The sequence below is a fragment of the Coptis chinensis genome, chromosome 6, assembly GCF_015680905.1.
Source record: "Coptis chinensis isolate HL-2020 chromosome 6, ASM1568090v1, whole genome shotgun sequence".
NCBI classification, from domain to species: domain Eukaryota; kingdom Viridiplantae; phylum Streptophyta; class Magnoliopsida; order Ranunculales; family Ranunculaceae; genus Coptis; species Coptis chinensis.
In genome coordinates, this window is record NC_141461.1 from 96,402,444 (window position 1) to 96,421,761 (window position 19,318).

General features: G+C 38.9%; 1 protein-coding gene and 1 pseudogene across 2 annotated transcripts; one reads left to right on the plus strand and one right to left on the minus strand.

The window, feature by feature from the left end:
* Positions 1–412: 412 nt before the first annotated feature.
* LOC147495792 (disease resistance protein At4g27190-like) lies at positions 413–10,298 on the minus strand (annotated as a pseudogene). Its single transcript, XR_015197721.1, has 9 exons — positions 10,033–10,298; positions 9,693–9,774; positions 6,503–9,623; positions 5,305–5,623; positions 4,685–5,101; positions 3,552–3,706; positions 2,213–3,275; positions 1,373–1,455; positions 413–1,296 (listed from the first exon to the last, which is right to left on the minus strand). The product of XR_015197721.1 is annotated as a disease resistance protein At4g27190-like (transcript).
* Positions 10,180–17,414, plus strand: LOC147495793 (uncharacterized). The gene is made up of 9 exons (XM_086568476.1): positions 10,180–10,308; positions 10,719–10,773; positions 11,658–11,732; positions 12,031–12,128; positions 12,929–13,064; positions 13,389–13,505; positions 13,625–13,738; positions 13,829–14,091; positions 16,951–17,414. The coding sequence occupies exons 1-9, from the start codon at positions 10,180–10,182 to the stop codon at positions 17,119–17,121; spliced, it is 1,158 nt and encodes a 385-aa protein (XP_086424602.1). The 3' UTR covers positions 17,122–17,414.
* The last annotated feature ends 1,904 nt before the right edge of the window (positions 17,415–19,318 follow it).

Consider the following 19,318-nt stretch of genomic DNA (forward strand, 5'->3'; position numbering starts at 1 on the left):
CTAAACCATTACAAATTTACAACTACTAATCACAAACTTTATGGTGTTATGATCAATACATAAATCCTTCACAGTAACCTCTTCATTCTTAATTTGTTTAATCTTAGGATCATAGATTCTTCGGAAATGCGATCAAACTAAGATTAGATTGACAACAGTGAAAATGAGCTGCTAATTAACTTGTACGGTTGTACTACAGTTTGCATTCATACCTCAAAGGCCCAAACTGATTTAAGTTCACGCCATGAAGTCTCGTAAATCTTCCCACTTATCTGGCAATTTTCTTCTCGTTGAAGATGTTCAAATCTTCAAGATTATTCTGATTTTCCATCATCAATTCCTCTTCTATTTAGTTTTGTAGGTTTGTGGGAGGCATGTAGTTTTGGATTTGATACAACAAGCGAAAGTGGAATGAAACTTGAATGGAAGAACATCAATTAATCTAGCTAGTTCCAAAATTTACAATCTAATCTCTACAAAAGCTAAAATCTATTATCTCCAAAAGAAAACAATCAAACTCAACTACCACTGAAAAAAGAGGGTGCTAATTGTAAGGCCCTTAGCGTTTACATAAATAAATATAAGAGGATTGCTAATTCTAATTGGAATTCAAAAAAGAAACAACCAGGGAATTCTGTATAGCTTTCGTTTGGTTACATTCCTAATTGGTTTAGGAAACTGGCTAGGGAATGAAGGGCGTACGTGCAGAAAATCTTTGAAGTGTGGTATTGGTTACCGGTTAAGAAATCCTACTTACTGACTGTCAATGAGGCAACGAAGAGCACACTGCCACCTTGGCCCTTGTTCAAGCATTAGGGGGCAAACACCCTTATCCTTGCTGAAATAGTGAAATCCCCAGCTACACCCTCAACCTCGACAAGGAGATCTGAATCTGCTTCCGCCATACATAGTTGGGAACTCTGTCTTATACTCTTATCCAATGATTTTCCATTACTCAAAACTTGCACCTTAAACTTTTCATGGATTGCATGCCCTGATGCCCCACACCAGGTTCGTTTACCAACAAGTCTTACACTTTTCTGCTTCTTGTTCCACGGATCCAAGCTGTTGCAGTCCGACGCTATCAACTTTGATGTCCTCCAATCCTCCAGAGTCTTTGTGAGACAAGGCTCTTCATTTCAACAACCGCGCGCATTCCCAGCACCAATGCAGAAATGGTGTTTTTTTGTCCTACCATATACCACCATCTTTAATTGTTTGAGATGATAATAACCGTGCAGCCATTTAATGCATATTTGTCCTTCCATCGCCTTTTGAATCTGCGTCAGTAAATGTCTGTAGCAAGACAGCAATGAGAATATATAACAAACAGATATAAGGTAAGTGTACAATTCCAGAGAGAGCAGATGACCTTATCCACGATTGTTTCGACAACATCCTCGGTGAGGGTCGAGATCAGACTTCGATCAAAAGAGCCAACACCATCTCCTTTAACTGAAACATGCAACAAAAGTTACGTACAAACTGGTTTAAGAATCAGATTCTTACGCATTGAAATGCTGTATGCCTTGTATAATTTGGTCTGAACGTGTGATGTCTTCTTATATTCAGTCATGTGGTGGCCCCTTTGGGACTCATTATGAATGACCCTTTGTTGCACATACAAAATTGAAAAGTATTGGTCGAAGACTTCTCATCATTTCATTATAAGTTGAGACATTTGTTCAATCACGGACTTTTTGTAAGCATATAAATTTGGTCTTGAACACCAAAATGGAAATGCTTAAAATTTTCAATTGTTTATTTACCAATCAGTCGAATTATTGTGTATGGCTCCCCAAAGTCAGTGGGATCAAAACTGTGTTAAACATAGTCGATAACATGATATGATATTTACTAGATTTTAAGATCACATATTCCCATCTCTAAATCCACATCTCTAGTTCAATATTCTGCATGATAGCATGTGTCTTGTGTACTATAAGATGCTTCTTGATAAGTCAAGCACATACATACGGAATAAATGGAGAGAACCTGAATGATATATATACTGAATGATATATATACTAAGTCTGCGTTAGATCATATAGTCGAAATGCAACTACACAAAGAATTTACCAAAGTGTGATCAGCAAATTAAAGGATACAGTGGAAAGGTGGGTAGGTTTTTGAGTAACTGATTACAAGTAGAATCTAGTACGTTAATATGAGATCATGAATATAAGTGTAAGTAATGAGAATCAATTCTTACATGCAACTTTCTCCTCCAGTGGAGCGTTGGGATGAAAGATGCCCAATGACCTAATAAATTCCCCGGATCGCTTCACATCAAACAAATCCAAAACCTGTAATTTAAAACTTAAAACAACGACAGATATACAAAAAGGGGATCGAAAGTTAAAGACCTGATTCACGGTGTACATGGAAAATATAGGTCAAACACTTGTTCTTTGAACCGCTCGGGTATAATAAATTTTCATAATTACAAAATGTGAGAAAGGAGTTATTTACCCTATGGATGTTCTCTCTCGAACATCCACAGTTTCTTATACGTCTACTACCCATTCAACATAATCCTTACAACATTATTTCTGCTGAGGAAATTTATTCCTTACAACATAGATTCCACTCTTTCCAGTTTTAGCAAACGTCCGAAACACTATTAGAATAATTAGACATGTATGGTTTTCACCATTTATAAAAATAGAGATATGCTCAAGGAGTTATGTCTCATACTCGTTAAGTTTACTAAGAAAAGGACAACCGCACGATTGGACGCAAGGCTTTGCCATTAGTAATGTTTGACTTGTTTTTAGGGGATTTTAAATTGGTTAAAATGTTTAAATATACGCTATATTTTTGGAACTTTATCAGAGCTTTTAGTGAGAGGTCTTAATCATTGTAAACAATGCCAGGATTAAAGTCTAGCGACCAATGCGCAAAATATTTACAATCACCAGATCATCATACACAATTTAATCCAAGACAAGTTAACCAATCAGACAGAAATGAATTGAGGCATAGCTCCAAGAGATCATATTTTGCGGTTAACAAGAAGATTAGAGAAATTAGCAACAGACCCTATCTGCAAAGAGATTCTGCTTGTTGTTGTTTCTGAATAAGGCCAGCTGAAATTCTTCATGATCACGAGAATGGGACAAGTGAAGTGATGAGCAATCAATCCTGGACTAATTTGGAAAACTCATAAAAAGCTAAAAGAACGGACCTTGCGAATAAGCCCATCATCGATTATTGAGCTGCTCAGTTTCTTAAAAAGTTCATACAGTGCAGAGCCTCTACTTCACTGATGGTAACTGCCACAGCAAAAAAATGAAAATAAAATAAATAAATAAAAAATAAAGGCCCAGGTTCTACATGTCAATCCCACAAGTTCATAGCTCAATATAGTATAACCTGCGCAATTTACGTGCTGTAGTGAAACATGTCTACTAAAATATGTGCTAAAGTCAATCCAACTATTTTCATTAAAAATTGCCTCCTTAAGCCATCAGGGTGCCGCTTTGACAACAGAGTTCATGATTGAAATTTTGAAATGAGATAATGCATACAAATAACTAAAACATACTCACAAGGGGTTTCGGCAAGAACCGTAGGCTCCTCGTAACCAGGCGATCATTTAACTTTCTTTGAGTAATAGCAGCCCATAAAACAAGCACAAGTCAAAGACCAAACTGTATGACAAGCAGGCGGCTACTATCCTACTGGCAGTTTTGAAATTTTGTACCTGTCAAACACATTAAAGTAGAATCAGTGCTTGAGTCAAGAGCAACAATACTTGAAGCTTCTTGAATTTGGCTTCAGTTTGAAATGTTTGGAGGGGAAAATATGTCGGTGACCTATTCAATCATGCCAATATAAATAAAGAACCTAAGCCTATGCTTGAGAAGAAGTTACATAACAGTTCAGAAGAACTCCAATACCAAGTATGTAAAGGACAACTATCATGGTATATGTGAAATTTTTTCTTCAGGAAAATGAAATAAATCAAATTAAACACGCTTCAACAGATCCCATTAACTGGAGGGGACTATATTGGTAGGACCAATCGGTGCCTAACACCAACTTTCAACCTTGGCCCTGTTTGTGAATCAATGGTAATGTAATCACTGGATACTATTCAGGTTTAGGGAACTACTACAATGAGATTTTTCGGACTATGTTCACATGTAATACGAGGAATTATCATTGTATAGCGTAAAAGTGCAAACGTATGATTGCATATCAAACCAATAGTTTGACTAGTTTGTTATCATAATGCCAACTCACCAAATTCCTGACATATGAACAAACCAGGAATCTCCATATACATTCAAATCCATGAATAATTATAACCTTAATGCAAGAGAAGCCACGACACTTACGAACTAAGCTAACTTTAACTCTTAAATCTCATAGAAAATATGCGGAGTATGGAGTTGTTATTACACAAGGAAATTTCAGTCAGTTCTAGAACATAAATGAATACTTACGAAACTTTGAATTTCCAATGGTTATATCAAAATTGGAAAAAAATGAAAAGGATAAAGACCAACTGAAACGAAAACAAGACTAGAATTTCTGATTCTCCACTAAAAATCAATATAAATTCGAATTTGAACAACAGCATCAGTATGGCCTATTATCTATCAAATTATTTCAAATTTGTTAAAAAGACAAAGTTTCAGATCCAAAGCTTGAAACTACGGATGAATATGATACATACCTTGATCGAAAACCCGATTATCTAAGCAGAAAGGAAAACTGGTTTCGATATCTAACATTTGATTCCTTCGTAGCACTTGGAGACCTTTCTTTTCCACAAGCACTTTGTAACTTGAAATCGAATAAGAGCTCTTTTCAATCCGATCAGAAAACGAGACGAAATCAATCATTCCTTTCTCGAAAGACGTGTTAAGGATACAGGTAATCCCACTCGAGTGAATCCCACCACTCAAACACATCTTCTTGTTCATACATTAAGTTGTTGCGTTCTCTGCGTCCAGTTTGACTGTTGAACAAATCACATTGCGGACACACACATAGACACCATTGATTGACAGGAACAAATAATTGAGAGTATAGAAGTCGTTCTGAGTTTGACCATCACCAAAAGAAGTTCCAATACTATCGGTGACGATTCCTGCAATCGAAAACTCTAGAAATCAGTTCAACTGAAAAAACAAAACAACCAAATTCAAAATTCCAATCAATTGAAACCAAAACAAGACTAGAATTTCTGAATCTCCACGAAAAATCAATACAAATTCGAATTTATCTGTGGATAAATTGAACAACAAATTATTTGAAGAAAAGCTTGAAACTACGGATGAACATGACACATACCTTGATCGAAAGGGTTTTCAGTGTAGAAGCCGGTTGAAGCCAAAAAACGAAGATTTTCGAGAAAAAGATCATTTCAATCCCACGTTTGATTACTGATCATCTTCTTCTTGTTTTTCAACTTATTCTTTGTCATCATCACGATCATTATCATCTTCACGATCATCATCATCATCATCATCATCACGATCATCATCATCGTCAACACTTTCGAGCTCTTGAAAGAGATGTTCAGGACGTGGATAATCTCCCCACTCCAGTGAATCCCACCATTTTCTGCTTCCAAGGATTGATTTGACTAGTTTGCCAACTCACCAAATTCCTGACATATGAACAAACCAGGAATCCTCCATATACATTCAAATCCATGAATAATTATAACCTTAATGCAAGAGAAGCCACGGCACTTATGAACTAAGCTAACTTTAAATCTTAAAGCTCATAGAAAATATGCGGAGTATTGTTATCAGGGGATATTGGAAATAAAATTACACATCAAACATTGATACAAATCATTCGCCGACTTCAGAGAATTGGGGTAAGACTATGGAGTTTGGAGCTGTTATTACACAAGGAAATTTCAGTCAGTTCTAGAACATAAATGAATACTTACGAAGATTTTCGAGAAAAAGATCATTTCAATCCCACCTTCGAAAGAGATGTTCAGGACGTGGGTAATCCCACTCGAGTGAATCCCACCACTCTATGCTTCCATAAACCGTACGATTGGACACAAGGCTTCGTCGTTAGTAATGTTTGACTTGTTTTTAGGGGATTTTCAATTGGTTAAAATGTTTAAATATACGCTATATTTTTGGAACTTTATCAGAGCTTTTAGTGAGAGGTCTTAATCTTTGTAAACAATGACAGGATTAAGGTCTAGCGACCGATGCGCAAAATATTTACAATCACCAGATCATCATCCTACACAATTTAATCCAAGACAAGTCAACCATACAGACAGAAATTCCAATCAATTGAAAGTCAAAATCTTCAAAAATTCCAATCAATTGAAACCAAAACAAGACTAGAATTTCTGAATCTCCACGAAAAATCAACACAAATTCGAATTTATCTGTGGATAAATTGAACAACAAATTATTTAAAAATCTTTAAAAATGGCAACAAATCAAAGAAAATCCTAAAAAGAAATAAAGTTTATGATGAAAAGCTTGAAACTACGGATGAACGTGACACATACCTTGATTGAAGCAGAAAGGAAAACCGATTGAAGCCAAAAAGCGAAGATTTTCGAGAAAAATATCATTTCAACCCCTTCGAAAGAGATGTTCAGGACGTGGATAATCTCCCCACTGGAGTGAATCCCACCACTCTCTGCTTCCTTGGATTGATTTGAGAGAAGGTGGGGCTGACTGATGTTCTCGGTTGAACAGAGGGAGCCTTTTCAATTCAGGACAATTGCTTACTTCAACTCTTTCAAGAGAGTCACAAACCATCACGCCCTTCCAAATGCTCTTCAGTTTCGGTATATTCCTGAATTCCAATCTATTCAACCTTGGGAGTGCGACAGTTTCACATGCTTCTTTTTCTTCTACAATTAGTTCCTCCAATTCCGCACAATGCCACACCTTGACCTTTTCCAGGTATTGAAAGTGTTGTAATAACCTAGTTGAAATAAACAGGCGGTCCAGTTTGACAGTGTGAATTGTAACATCCTGCCAAGAGTTGCTGTACATGAATAGCTGACTCCAAGTGCTCTTCAGTTTTGGTAACAAAAATAAGTTCAGATGATGTAACCTCGGGAGTACTGGAATGGCACCACTCTCATCTCCATCCGCTACCACTAGCTCCTCCAATTGTGAGCAATTCCACACAATGATCTCTTCAAGGTTAAGAAGCTGTTGAAGCAACCTAGACGAGAATAAAACTTTGATATTATCACACCAATAGATCTGTAACCTCTTCAAACAAGGAAAAGCTCCGTGTGCGATACCCATGTTCTCGACCCGTTGTAGGAAGGGCAACTCTGATAACCTTGAGATTTCATTGAATTCTTGAACTAGAAGAGATTGAATGCTTTTCGGAAGTCGGAGGGCATTGCAAGGAATACCCTTTGAGTTGGACAAACATACACTTCTCTCCTGGGGCTGACTTCCGGAATGTAAAATACTTAGGAAATGTAAAATACTCTTTTTTAAGTTAATAGAATACTTTTTTAACTTTTCAAAGTTTGTAAATTCACCATAGGAAATAAAGTCCGACAGCTCGTGAAATACGATTTCAAGATTCTCCAAGTGTGTCAAGCTTGAGAGTTCCTGCACGAAATCTCCCCCTCTTTCTCGCGCATACACATATTCCGGTTCTATTCTATACAATTGTAACTCTTCAAGTAAGGAAAACTTGGATATCAATCCTGAAGGGATCATTTCTTTCAATTTAGAATTGCGGCTGAGATCAAGGCATCTTAGGTGGACCAACATTTCCATCCCATGAGGCAGTTCTTCTATGGCCGAATATGTGAGCTTCAACACTCTCAGTGACCGAAGCTTGGATAGAGAAGGCACTCTAACTAAATTTTTACAATCAATTAAGAGTAACCCACGAAGATTCACCAAATCAGAAAGTGAATCTGGTAGCGACTCAATATGTGTCCCAGATAAATCGAGAACCGTCAGACTTTTCATGTGCACGAAGAATCCACTTGCAACGTGTTTCAGTGGACCACGATAATACTTCTGAGCAAAGATCAATGTCAAGAGTTTTGGGCATTTCGGAATAATTGGAATATTTTCTATTTCACTTTCCATAAACGAAACCCTCTCAAGATCTTCCGACCAATCATCTTTATGCTGTATTTCTGTTGATGAAAGCCCAGTTCTGACCATGAATTTAGGTTTTGATTTCGTGATGTAAAGAGCCATATCCCTAATCAAATCATGCATTTTAATACGGTCCCTATCAACTTCAAAATGAAGAGGACCTTCTAAAAACTTCTTCTAGCATGCAACAACCCTTTAGTTTATTCAGTATAACACTGCCACGACGCATTTCATCTTCTTTGCTGGATCCCTTGACTAACCCTTCCATAACCCAATACTCAATCAACTTACTAGTGTCGATTTCATCATCTTCAGGATACAATGCACAATATAAGAAACACTTCTGGTGGTTTTCCTTTAGTTGATCGTAACTGAATTTCAGACGCAGAATGACTTTCTCCTCCATGGCCATGTTCAAACCTATAGATTCTCGCAGATCTGATAATGCAACTCGCCACTCATCAACATCACCAACATCTTTGCTTCTCATAGCTCGCCCAATTGTGATGATTGCAAGAGGCAAACCACAACACTCCACAACAACTTCTTCTGCAATCTCTTTCACGTCGGGAACAAGCTCCTTACCGACATTTACCAAGAACAGTTCCCATGCTTCGTCCTTAGAGAGCGGTTCAACTTTGACATCTTTCTGGCACAACATCCCTCTGCACACTTCCAATGATCTAGTAGTTAATACTATCTTGCACCCATTGTCTTTTGAAGGTTCGGGAACTCCTAGCTCATGTAGATCAAATGCCTCCCATATGTCGTCCAAGAAAAGTACAAATTTTCCCTTTCTTTGCAATGCACTCAACAGTGATGACGATCTACTAGCTTCATCTTGTCTAGCAGAAAGATCCAAATCGACTACGTTCGCAATCTGCTGTTGAAGTTTTTGAGCATCAACATCTCTGGATACAGTAACCCACAAAACATTTTCAAAACGTCTACATTCTTGCACGAGCTGGTTACTTATTTTCTTCATAATGGTGGTTTTTCCCACGCCACCCATGCCGTAGACACCAATTTTCTCAAACTCATCACCTACTATATATTCCCAAACCATCTTGAAGTTCTTATCAGCAGTACTACCAATCAGTCTTGTAGTCGGCATCTCCATTCCCAAAAACGTCAAAGACTCTTCTGAGAATCGACTAGCCTCATCTAATAGACCAACCATCTCTTCAGTGAGCTCCAAAATTTGTTTTAGCAATTTCAGTCGTGAACAACAACTAGGCGAACAACAATTCGGTAAAACTCCACTTAGGCATCTCCTTCCCACGTTGGCTTCCTTGTCCACATCATCCGCCTTATTTATAACATTGTTGGCATTAGTCAACCAATTTTGTGCTTCACTTGTGCGCTTCTTTCCTTGTTCTACCTCTGCAATTCGCAATGTTTCTTCCACCTCCTTTACTCTGGCAATCAGATCTCCTTTTTTGTTTCTCAATGTCTTAATTTCTTCACTTAGACTTTTGACACCCAACTGATTAAGCGCACATGTCAGTACGCTTCCAACTGCTGCTCCAACAACTTCCATACCTGTCATTACAAAACATTGGTTGTTAATTAAATCTCCGTTTGGTGCATGTGCAATATGTATAATCTCACTTTGTTTGTTTGGGCAGTTGGTTGTTCTCTGAACCTCTAATAACAAGAACCAAAGGAAAACGTTCAAGTACGAACTGGATATCTGCACATTTAAAATCATGTAAAGGTGGAGAATTAGCAGCTAAAAATACAAATCAGTTTTAAGAGATAGTCATCATTGGACTTTATCAGTAGAATTGGTTAGCTCAGATTTCCAATAAGTGATGGATCAAGAGTTTAAGTTTGCAGAACATGGTTATGTTGTTAACCTTTAACAATGAATAACGATTAAAAAACAAGAGTAATAATCAAGTGTATAATAGCAACTAACAAGGAAGAAGAAAATTTGTAATAAACTGACCTTATATATAATATAATTGATCGAGTGATGTTAAGCTGAGTACTAGTCCAAGATCGACAAAGAAGTTATGGAAAACTCTCTCTGCTGTTTGTGATGAAATGAAAAAAACCAACAACTCTGTTTCTTCCTACAGTCAATAAAGAGAGAATGTGTGAACCACAAATATATTATCAGGTCTCTACTTTTCTTTCAAGTCGTCTTCCTTTGCGCGTGGTGGTGGGACTGGGACTGGGACTGGTGGGTCTTCCATTATTGAATGCTATGTTTGATACTTTGGTAAGATAGTAAGAGATAATAATTGATTTAAGCTGAGTAGCTAAGCAGACCAACTGTTTCTTCCTACAGTCAATAAAGAGAGTTCCTTTGCGCGTGGTGGTGGGACTGGTAAGATAGTAATATGTATATACCTGGACTGTTGTTGACTTGCTTCCTACGTAACTTCATTTGAATTTTTCATCATCCGATTTTCTGTTTTTGCCGACATAAAAAAATGCAAATTTCATTACACTTCCCTTTCAGCTACTTCTTTATCAGGAGAATATAAGCTACCCCCAAGGTTGATTAGTTTTTCGGTTTCTTCCATTGTGCAAAATATTTGACTTAGCTGTGATTGTTATTTGCATTTTGTTAGTTAAAATAGTTAAGAGAACTTTGTCTTCTGATCATGTTGAACGATTTATTCCCAGGGGATGCCAAGTCTTGTGGAAGGGAGTGCAATTAATAGTGAGGGTAGGATTCAAGGTGGGATAGCGATAGCTAGAACCAATTTATACACTCTTTGATTCCTTTTGCCTCACAACTTTGCCCAGAAAATCGAGTTTTTTGTGCTTCTGTTGTTCTGGTAGGATTCAAGGTGGGCGCAGGCACCTTTCAAAAGCGTCTAGATCCCTAATAGGATTGATAATCTTCTACTAATAGGCTCTCTGTAAGGGCACAGGCACCTTTCAAAAGCGTCTAAATCCCTAGGCTTATATTGAGCACTGAATTTTGTGTATATAATTTGCTGTTATTAACATACATGCTCCACTTTTTGAAACTTTTAGGTAACGTATATATCAGTGGTTCTTAATCCTTTCATCAACAAAATGATTTAACAATTAGCATAAAGAACAAGGTGTAATGAAGAGTTTGAGAAACATAGTTGATGAACAACCGTTTGTGGTCTCACAAGAATATGAGAAAGAGATGTATAACTAATCGTTGAGTTTATTTTTGGCGTATCATCTCAACGACAATAAGTTTTGAGGCGCGTGTATTTACAAGTTATGAATGTGATACTCATATATATACACAGATTGCTGACAACTGTTGAAACTTATAAAGAAAGAAAATATGACACCCATATTCCTGGTGAAACAATGGAAATAGTTGCAAAAGCTTGGCTTAGTTCCCATACAAAATTTTGTTGCTGAGGTGCCAAATTCTCCCAGTCTGTCCAGGGAAGTGTGGCACACAATGTAGCACCAAGGAATCATCCAAGTGTGGCGCACAATGTTAAAAGTGGTTAGTTACTCTCTCTCTCTCTCGTTATTTGTATCATTTTTCTTATTATTCTATTTTTCTATTTACTTGCTATTATATTTCTCTGTTACTTTGGGTTGTTCACTGATTAATATATTCACCAGAGACCGAACATAATGGTCTGGGAAACAATGCAGCACCAGAAAATCGTCCAAGTCTGACTAATAATGTTAGAACAGGTTAGTCTTATTCTTAGACACGCCATGAAACCTTCTTGGTAATATGACTCCGTAGTTTGTCAGTTAAGTGTGGGCGAGTGATTGTCTTTTAATCTTTATGCATACTGTAGCCATGACGTCCTGGTAAGAATTCTAAATTTAGATCACCTTATATATTGAGATTTAACTGAAAACAAACAGCTTTGTTCTGTGCTTTTCTAATGAAATGTAGAAACACAACTTTGATGCATTTGTTTACTGCATGGTTATAGTTCTTGCCTTCTTGGTCTTTATTTCGATATCTCACAAATGAATGCAGAGTGGCATGCTTTATACACCACACAAAAAACTCAAAAAACGAAAAGGTATCATGATGGTTTCCTACGACTTTCAGTTGGCGTTTCCCAAAGGAAGCAGGTTAGTTCAGATTACTTACTCATTTACTGCATCTGTGTATATCTGCTGTTTCTGTTGGGCATTGATACCAAAGATCTTTATAAAGTGATGAAACAATTCCTGGAGCACTAGCTATCATAGCTGTCTTTCAATTCCGTTCAATCATTCTGCATTCAGAATTGTTTCAGGTAATACTGCCATGTCGGCTGTATCTTGGGTAGGCCCCACTAACCAGTGGACAGGGATGCGTTCCCTAGTTTTGATCTAGGATTTTAATCTTGTATTGAGCTTCAAAGTTTTCGATTTTGTTCAGTTTAAAAATTGAAACCTGATTGAAAACATGGACGGCTCAGGCCAAGGTGTTCTGCTACTTGTACAAATATATGCAGACCACAAGAATAGATTGAAAAAGTTATAATAACTCACTTTCTCTTCTATTCTACCCCCTCCCGTGCCTCTTTTCATCAGCAGTGATTTGCTATCTGAAACTCTCACTATTATAGTTGATGGACTTTCTGTAATAATGATATCAATTATAATCAAGAGTTGAGTTTCATTATAGAGTTCAGTAGTTAACTCTTGGGACATGTTTTAAAGTCGCAATATGGACCGAGTTCTAGTCTTCCATAACTTATTCACCAGAATCTTATAGAAAACAAATTAAGGCTATACTACCAAATTGTACTGGCGGAGATCATGATAATTGTTGTTTGAGGTTCTGTTGACGTCTGGTGGAGTGTTGGATCAAATTTTTGTTGAACTGTTAAGATGAAGTACCTACAGCTACATTCCCCCTTCTTTCTGATCACCTATTTTATCAGGTCACGTTGTTAAGTGAAGATGGAACTGTTCTGAGCAGTAAGTACCTGAGTTTTTCAGAAGATGTCAGAACTGGGAGTAAGCTTGAGCTAACAGGTCATCTGGTCGAGATTGGAGAGGCAATACTTTTGGAAGGAGGTATCAACTTCTTTGTGATATCAAGCTTTTGGACTCATACGTTTTACAATATTTGCTAGCTAGCTAGTTGCAGGTGCTGACTAACAAAGTCGGTAAAACCTTTGGGTGATGATACCAGAGGTCTGCGGCCAGCATCAAAGAGTTACTGATCTCATTTAAAACAGGCTTGCCAATAATTTTTTTTTTTTTTTGCTAGTCTATAATTCTGCTTGAGGCATGCAAAATGACTTTATGCATGTTGGAAGTATAGAATTGATATTTGTATTCCCCTTACTTTACTTTTGTTGGCTGGCAATTCATAACTCCTTTGTTTTGATATTGAAGGAGACATCCAAAATGCCAACTCTTTAGGCACATCATTGGCTTCATGTCCTACCATCTCTACTGTTGATAGGATGAAGTTGAACTCTAGTGACAGAAGAAACAAGACCAAGTCATATGGTTTGTCCAATGCCTCACAGTGCTTTTATCACTTGCAGCTGCTCTCAACTCTTAAGCTATGATTACCTTTTTTACTGGTTTTACTTTTGACATTAAATGCATGTGTCATGGACGCACAGGACCTCCAAATAATACATCTTCAGGTAAAGATTTGGGTTTATATCCTAAAAGCTCTAATGTAGATAAGGACAAGTTCAGCCAAAGTGGTACTAGAACAGATCTAATACGTGATGGTTTGTCTGCTTCCACAATTTTTCAAGCATTATATAGCGAGATAAGTTTGCGTGTGATATTGGTGTAATAGCAAGTTCCTGTTTTTGCAGCCCACCAAATCTTATTCACTCTTAAAAGGCCAATGGAGGGCATTCCCCCGGCAAAAGAGGCTATTGTGCAGCAGGTCGGTTCTTCCCAAGATTCAGATTTAGGTGAGTTTGGTAATCAGGATTTACTTGGCCAAGATGCGTTCAAGCCGAATTTAATGAGGAGAAGCGTAATACACATCCCTGATGGTAATCCAGAAAATTATAACGTAGGCAGTAATGCCCAAGTGGTTACTGAGATTTCACAATCAGAATGTTTTGAAAAGCTTCCTGTAAAGGAGTGTTTTGATCTTCTCCTAATTACAACAAGGAAGAACGGGAAGGGTTTGGATTTTGGGTGAGACCGAGTTCGCTCAGGAGCGAGCTGCCTACGTATCTTCTCTCGTTTTTCCTCTTCTTTGGGGAGAGAAGAATCAGGTCTGACGTAGTTCCAGTAGGTGGTATTTATAGAGTTTTGAGAGAGGAGATCCTTCTGACACGTGTATTCTTTTGTACAAATGTAGGGTGGAGATCGCGGATGAGTGTTGAATTGGTTTTAGTATAAGCCGTGTTCTGATTGGGGGTTGGCGCGGTAGTCCCTATTTCCCGGTGGTGGGAAATACAAATAAGATTTTGGTAATGATTGCATATGGATAAGAGATGATGTCATAAGTCAAGGCGTTCTGCGTGAGATCGTCTGTTTGACTTGACTACTAAGCGTTATCAGCGAAATGGTAAGTAGACCACCTACATGAGGCGAGCTGCTTATGAAGCGAGCTTTGAGGACGTTGACATGAGGTCGGTGTGGTATTTCTGTATATGCTGGACACGTGTCTAATATTCATTAGATGTGAATATTACTCCTCACATGACCCTTCTCGCCAGTCGCTTTATACGGAGAAGTGATCTGGTGAGAAAGAATGGTGCCACGTGTTTAGCATATGTGAGGAGGCGAACAAATGTGATCATAAATATTCACCGTGCTGGAGAGATCGTTCCGTATTATATAGCAAACTGGTGGTGGATTGAAGCAGACACGTGATTGGCACGTGTTTAGCATAACTTTTGAGAGTGCGTGCAAGAGTTAAGTAGCCTTGGAGCTACAGAAAGCGTATGGTGCTGGAGAAGAGAGTTTTTTAGTTCGAATAAATGGTTTGCTTGTAGAGAGCATTCTGCACTGAGTTGAGCGTAGGTCAAGGGACCTTGTAGCGCTTATGGAAGCGTTCTGCTCGGAGAACGTTCTCACTGAGTTGATGCTAGAGATGCAAGTTCTCAACTAGCGAGAATTGGAGAGGCTATGGAGCCTGTAAGCGCAAGAGCTAGAGTGTGTTGTGCACGGAGAGCGTGTTAGCTTATAAAAGCGTATTGCTCACGGAGAGCATTCTCACTGAGCTGATCTTAGAAGTATAGGTCCTCAACTTAGCGAGATTTGGAGAGGCTATGAGCCCAATAAGCTCCCCGAGAATGTTCTCACGCAGAGAGGTTATTTAGCTTCGGCGATCGCTTCACCGCGTGCTGCTCTCGAGTTGATCCTAGAAGTATAGGTCCTCAACTTAGCGAGATTTGGAGAGGCTATGAGCACAGAAGCTCCGAGAGCATTCTCGCCATGAGAGCCGTATATAGCCCCCCCCAGTCTTTGCTTTCGGAGCCGCTCGCCTTGAGGGCGTTCTCGTTGAGTTGATCCTAGAAGTATAGGTCCTCAACTAGCGAGACTCGGAGAGGCTATGAGCCTGTAAGCTCCTGAGAGCATTCTGCTCGAGGAGAGCGTATGTAGCCTCTGAGGGCGTTCTGCTGAACTACTATAGAAGATGAAGCGACTTCAGCGGAACTGGTCTCGGGTGATTGTTTCTCGACCGGAGGAATGGAGATCTTGGCAACAGGAGTTGGTGCGACCTTTGGGGTCTTGACAACAGAAGCTGGGGCGACCGCTGGGGTCTTGATAACAGGAGCGGAGGCAACCTCTGGGGTCTTGACAATAGGAGCGGAGACGACCTCTGGGGTTTTGTCAACAGGAGAGAAATGGTGACGCTATGTAGCGTTTGAGCTCGAGTGAGCGTTATATTCAGCTGGGTGTTGTTACCCGAGTGAGTCCGTGGGCATCCTGCTTTGGAGATCGTCGTCAATAGCTAGCCTTGAATTGGCGTGACTATAGTTAGCCCCGGTTTGGGAGCTTCATTGACCTGTAAAAATGCGAGCTAGCACTAAAGAGTTAGTACGAACTAACAGTAATAATTCTAGAGATGCATAGAGCATAATAACTGATTTGAGCCTATTGAGATGGCAACAATAACCCCAGTCCGGAGATGGTTGTGGCTAGCCCCTGGTGTGCATTGGAGCTTGATTGACCTGCACTAGATCGAACTAATATCCAAAAGAAATTAGAACAAAAAACTGTTAATTTGGAGACTTTTCCCGCTGGAGCAGGGTAATGTGCCCATTCATTGTGCCTAGGTGACCGACTAAACTCTGGACCTGAGCTTCGAGGCTTTCCATGCTTCGTGGGCTTGAGAATTGGTAATGGATGAGGTGATTTAAGGTGGTTCTCAAGTAATCGAAACCACAGACGGCGCCAATGTAAATGAGTGTTTTGATCTTCTCCTAATTACAACAAGGAAGAACGGGAAGGGTTTGGATTTTGGGTGAGACCGAAGTTAAGCTCGGGGAGCGAGCGCCTCACGATATCTTCTCGCTTTTTCCTCTTCTTTGGGGAGAGAAGAATCGTCCGGCGTAGTTCCAGTAGGTGGTATTTATAGAGTTTTGAGAGAGGAGATCCTTCCGACCGCGTGTATTCTTTTGTACAAATGTAGGGTGGAGATCGCGGATGAGTGTTGAATTGGTTTTAGTATAAGCCGTGTTCTGATTGGGGGTTGGCGCGGTAGTCCCTATTTCCCGGTGGTGGGAAATACAAATAAGATTTTGGTAATGATTGCATATGGATAAGAGATGATGTCATAAGTCAAGGCGTTCTGCGTGAGATCGTCTGTTTGACCTGCGTTATCCTGGAGCGAGCTGAAGTAGACCACCTACATGAGGCGAGCTGCTTATGAAGCGAGCTTTGAGGACGTTGACATGAGGTCGGTGTGGTATTTCTGTATATGCTGGACACGTGTCTAATATTCATTAGATGTGAATATTACTCCCTCACACTTCCTGCTTCAGGTCCCCATAATGGAGGTGTTGATTTACCATTACCAAGTTTGGTTGGATCGGACTCTTGCCCTGAAGATCCTGAAAGAAAGAACTGCAAGGAACTTAAGAGCAAAGGAAAAGAACAAGTGGACAAGAATGAGTTCCCTAGTTTTGATCTAGGATTTTAACCATGCATTGAACATACTTTTATGACCCAGGTCAACTTTTGTGTGATAATACATTACATGAAAAATATGTATATTACTTGTGCAATAACAAGTTAGAAGTGATACGTTGATACAAATATAAAATTTCCTTTTAGAACCTATGTTTTCTGATATCAGCGAAACATAACACAGTTGATGTTAAGATTACTGCAGCTTCTCTTGTGGTCGTTTTGCACAACTTATGCATGACTTGCAAACTCTAATTAGCTACAGGGATAAGTTGAAGGTTTTGTTCTCTCATCCAGCACTAGTATCAACTATCTTAATCTCAGTCTTAGACTCTTACATGGACGGAAGAAATTCAGTGACAGACTAACAGGTATGTCTTACTTTTTGTGGAAGTTTGACTTTTGCCACTTTCATTTCTTAGGCACAAAATAGCCCTGAACTTCCCTCTGTGACAAGTTACTGAATAAAGTAGGGATGGAATCACATATACATTTACTCTTCCAGTACAATGAAGACATGAGACAGATACATCTTCCCGAAGTTCTTTGATTAAATCCATTGGTTAAATCCATGCAACATTTAACATTTCCTTTGTCGATTCTTAATTTCTGTATGAACTTGGGTATTTTCATGACTTCCTAAATTTCACTGAAAATTCATAGTGCAATTGTTATGTAAATGAATGCGGAAGCGTGACAATCGGACAAAAAAGATTGAATATAGTGATAGAAATCGATAAAAAACAAATTAATTAAAATACTTACCAATGCAAAGCGAATAACCAATAGAAGTGGAGACGAGATTTACGTGATTTGGCATTAGACTAATCCACCAAGTAAAAGAGGAGAACTTTACTAATCAAGAGATAAACAAATAGAGTACAATCACTCACAAACGAATCCCGAAGAATTCACAAACTCTCTCTCACAAACTTGAGCATCACAAATCCCACAAACCGGTCTCATATTTATAGAGGTCGTCAATATCAAATTGGAATCCTATTTAGAATAGGAAACCAAAACCTTAACCATGTGGTATGGTGCTGGCGGTGCCTCTTTCCAATATGAATTTGGAAAACCCCGTATACCAACAATTCTCCACCTCGGTGAAGATTTATCCAAATCTGAGCCGATCAACCGAATAGCAAATCCCATCTTCAATGCACAAATGTCCAAAGGACCAAACAAATAACAAATGTCCCGAAGGACCAAACGCGAATGTACCACATAGTGGCTGCCTACGTACCCTTGTTAAAGGATCAAGCCGACCGTAGTTCACCAATGCCCCTAAGAGCCAAATCATCTCAAATGAAGGATATTAATCAAATTCAAACAATGTTGAAACTTGATTCCATAAGCCACTTTGGTTAACATATTAGTTGGGTTCTCCTTGGTGTCTATCTGAGTGAGTAAGATATCGCCCTCCTCTAAAATTTCTCTAACAAAGTGAAAACGCACATCAATGTGCTTCGTACTGGCATGATGAACTTGGTTCTTGGCCAAATATATAGCACTCATGCTATCACAGTGAATCTCAAGCTGATTCTGCACAATACCCAAGTCATCTAACAAACCCTATAACCAAATAGCCTCTTTCATAGCCTTAGTCACCGCCATATATTCTGCCTCTGCGTAGACAATGCAACTGTAGATTGCAAAATAGACTTCCAACATACCGGAGCACCAGCTAAAGTCAATGCATACCCAATAGTGGACCGACGCTTATCCAAATCTCCTACACAGTCAGAGTCCACATAACCCACACAAAGCTGACTAGTATCCCTCTAAAACATCAAGCCAACATCTACAGTACCAAGAATGTACCGTAGAATCCATTTCACAGCTTGCTAGTGTTTCTTCCCAGGGTTATGCATATATCTACTAACAATACTAACAGCTTGTGAAATGTCTGGCCTAGTAGACACCATCGCATACATCAAACTACCAACAACACTTGCATATGGAACATGAGTCATGTACTCACGCTCCTCATTGGAACTCGGAGACATAGTAGCACTAAATTTAAAATGAGGGGCAAAATGTGTACTCACAGACTTAGTGTTCCCATCAATACCAAACTTATGTAGTACTTTCTTCAAATATGTCTTTTAAGACAAACAAACCTCGCCTTTTGCTCTATCTCTCTAAATCCCTATGCCAAGAATCTTCTTAACTTCACCCAAGTCCTTCATCTCAAATTCTGAGGACAA

What these genes read in the sequence shown, in the direction of transcription:
- LOC147495793 (XM_086568476.1), top strand. Translation starts at nt 10,180, where the DNA reads ATGTGTGAACCACAAATATATTATCAGGTCTCTACTTTTCTTTCAAGT. An exon ending in ATGCTATGTTTGATACTTTG is followed by an intron (nt 10,309 to 10,718) that starts GTAAGATAGTAA and finishes ATTTATTCCCAG; the next exon opens with GGGATGCCAAGTCTTGTGGA. An exon ending in GACTAATAATGTTAGAACAG is followed by an intron (nt 11,733 to 12,030) that starts GTTAGTCTTATT and finishes AAATGAATGCAG; the next exon opens with AGTGGCATGCTTTATACACC.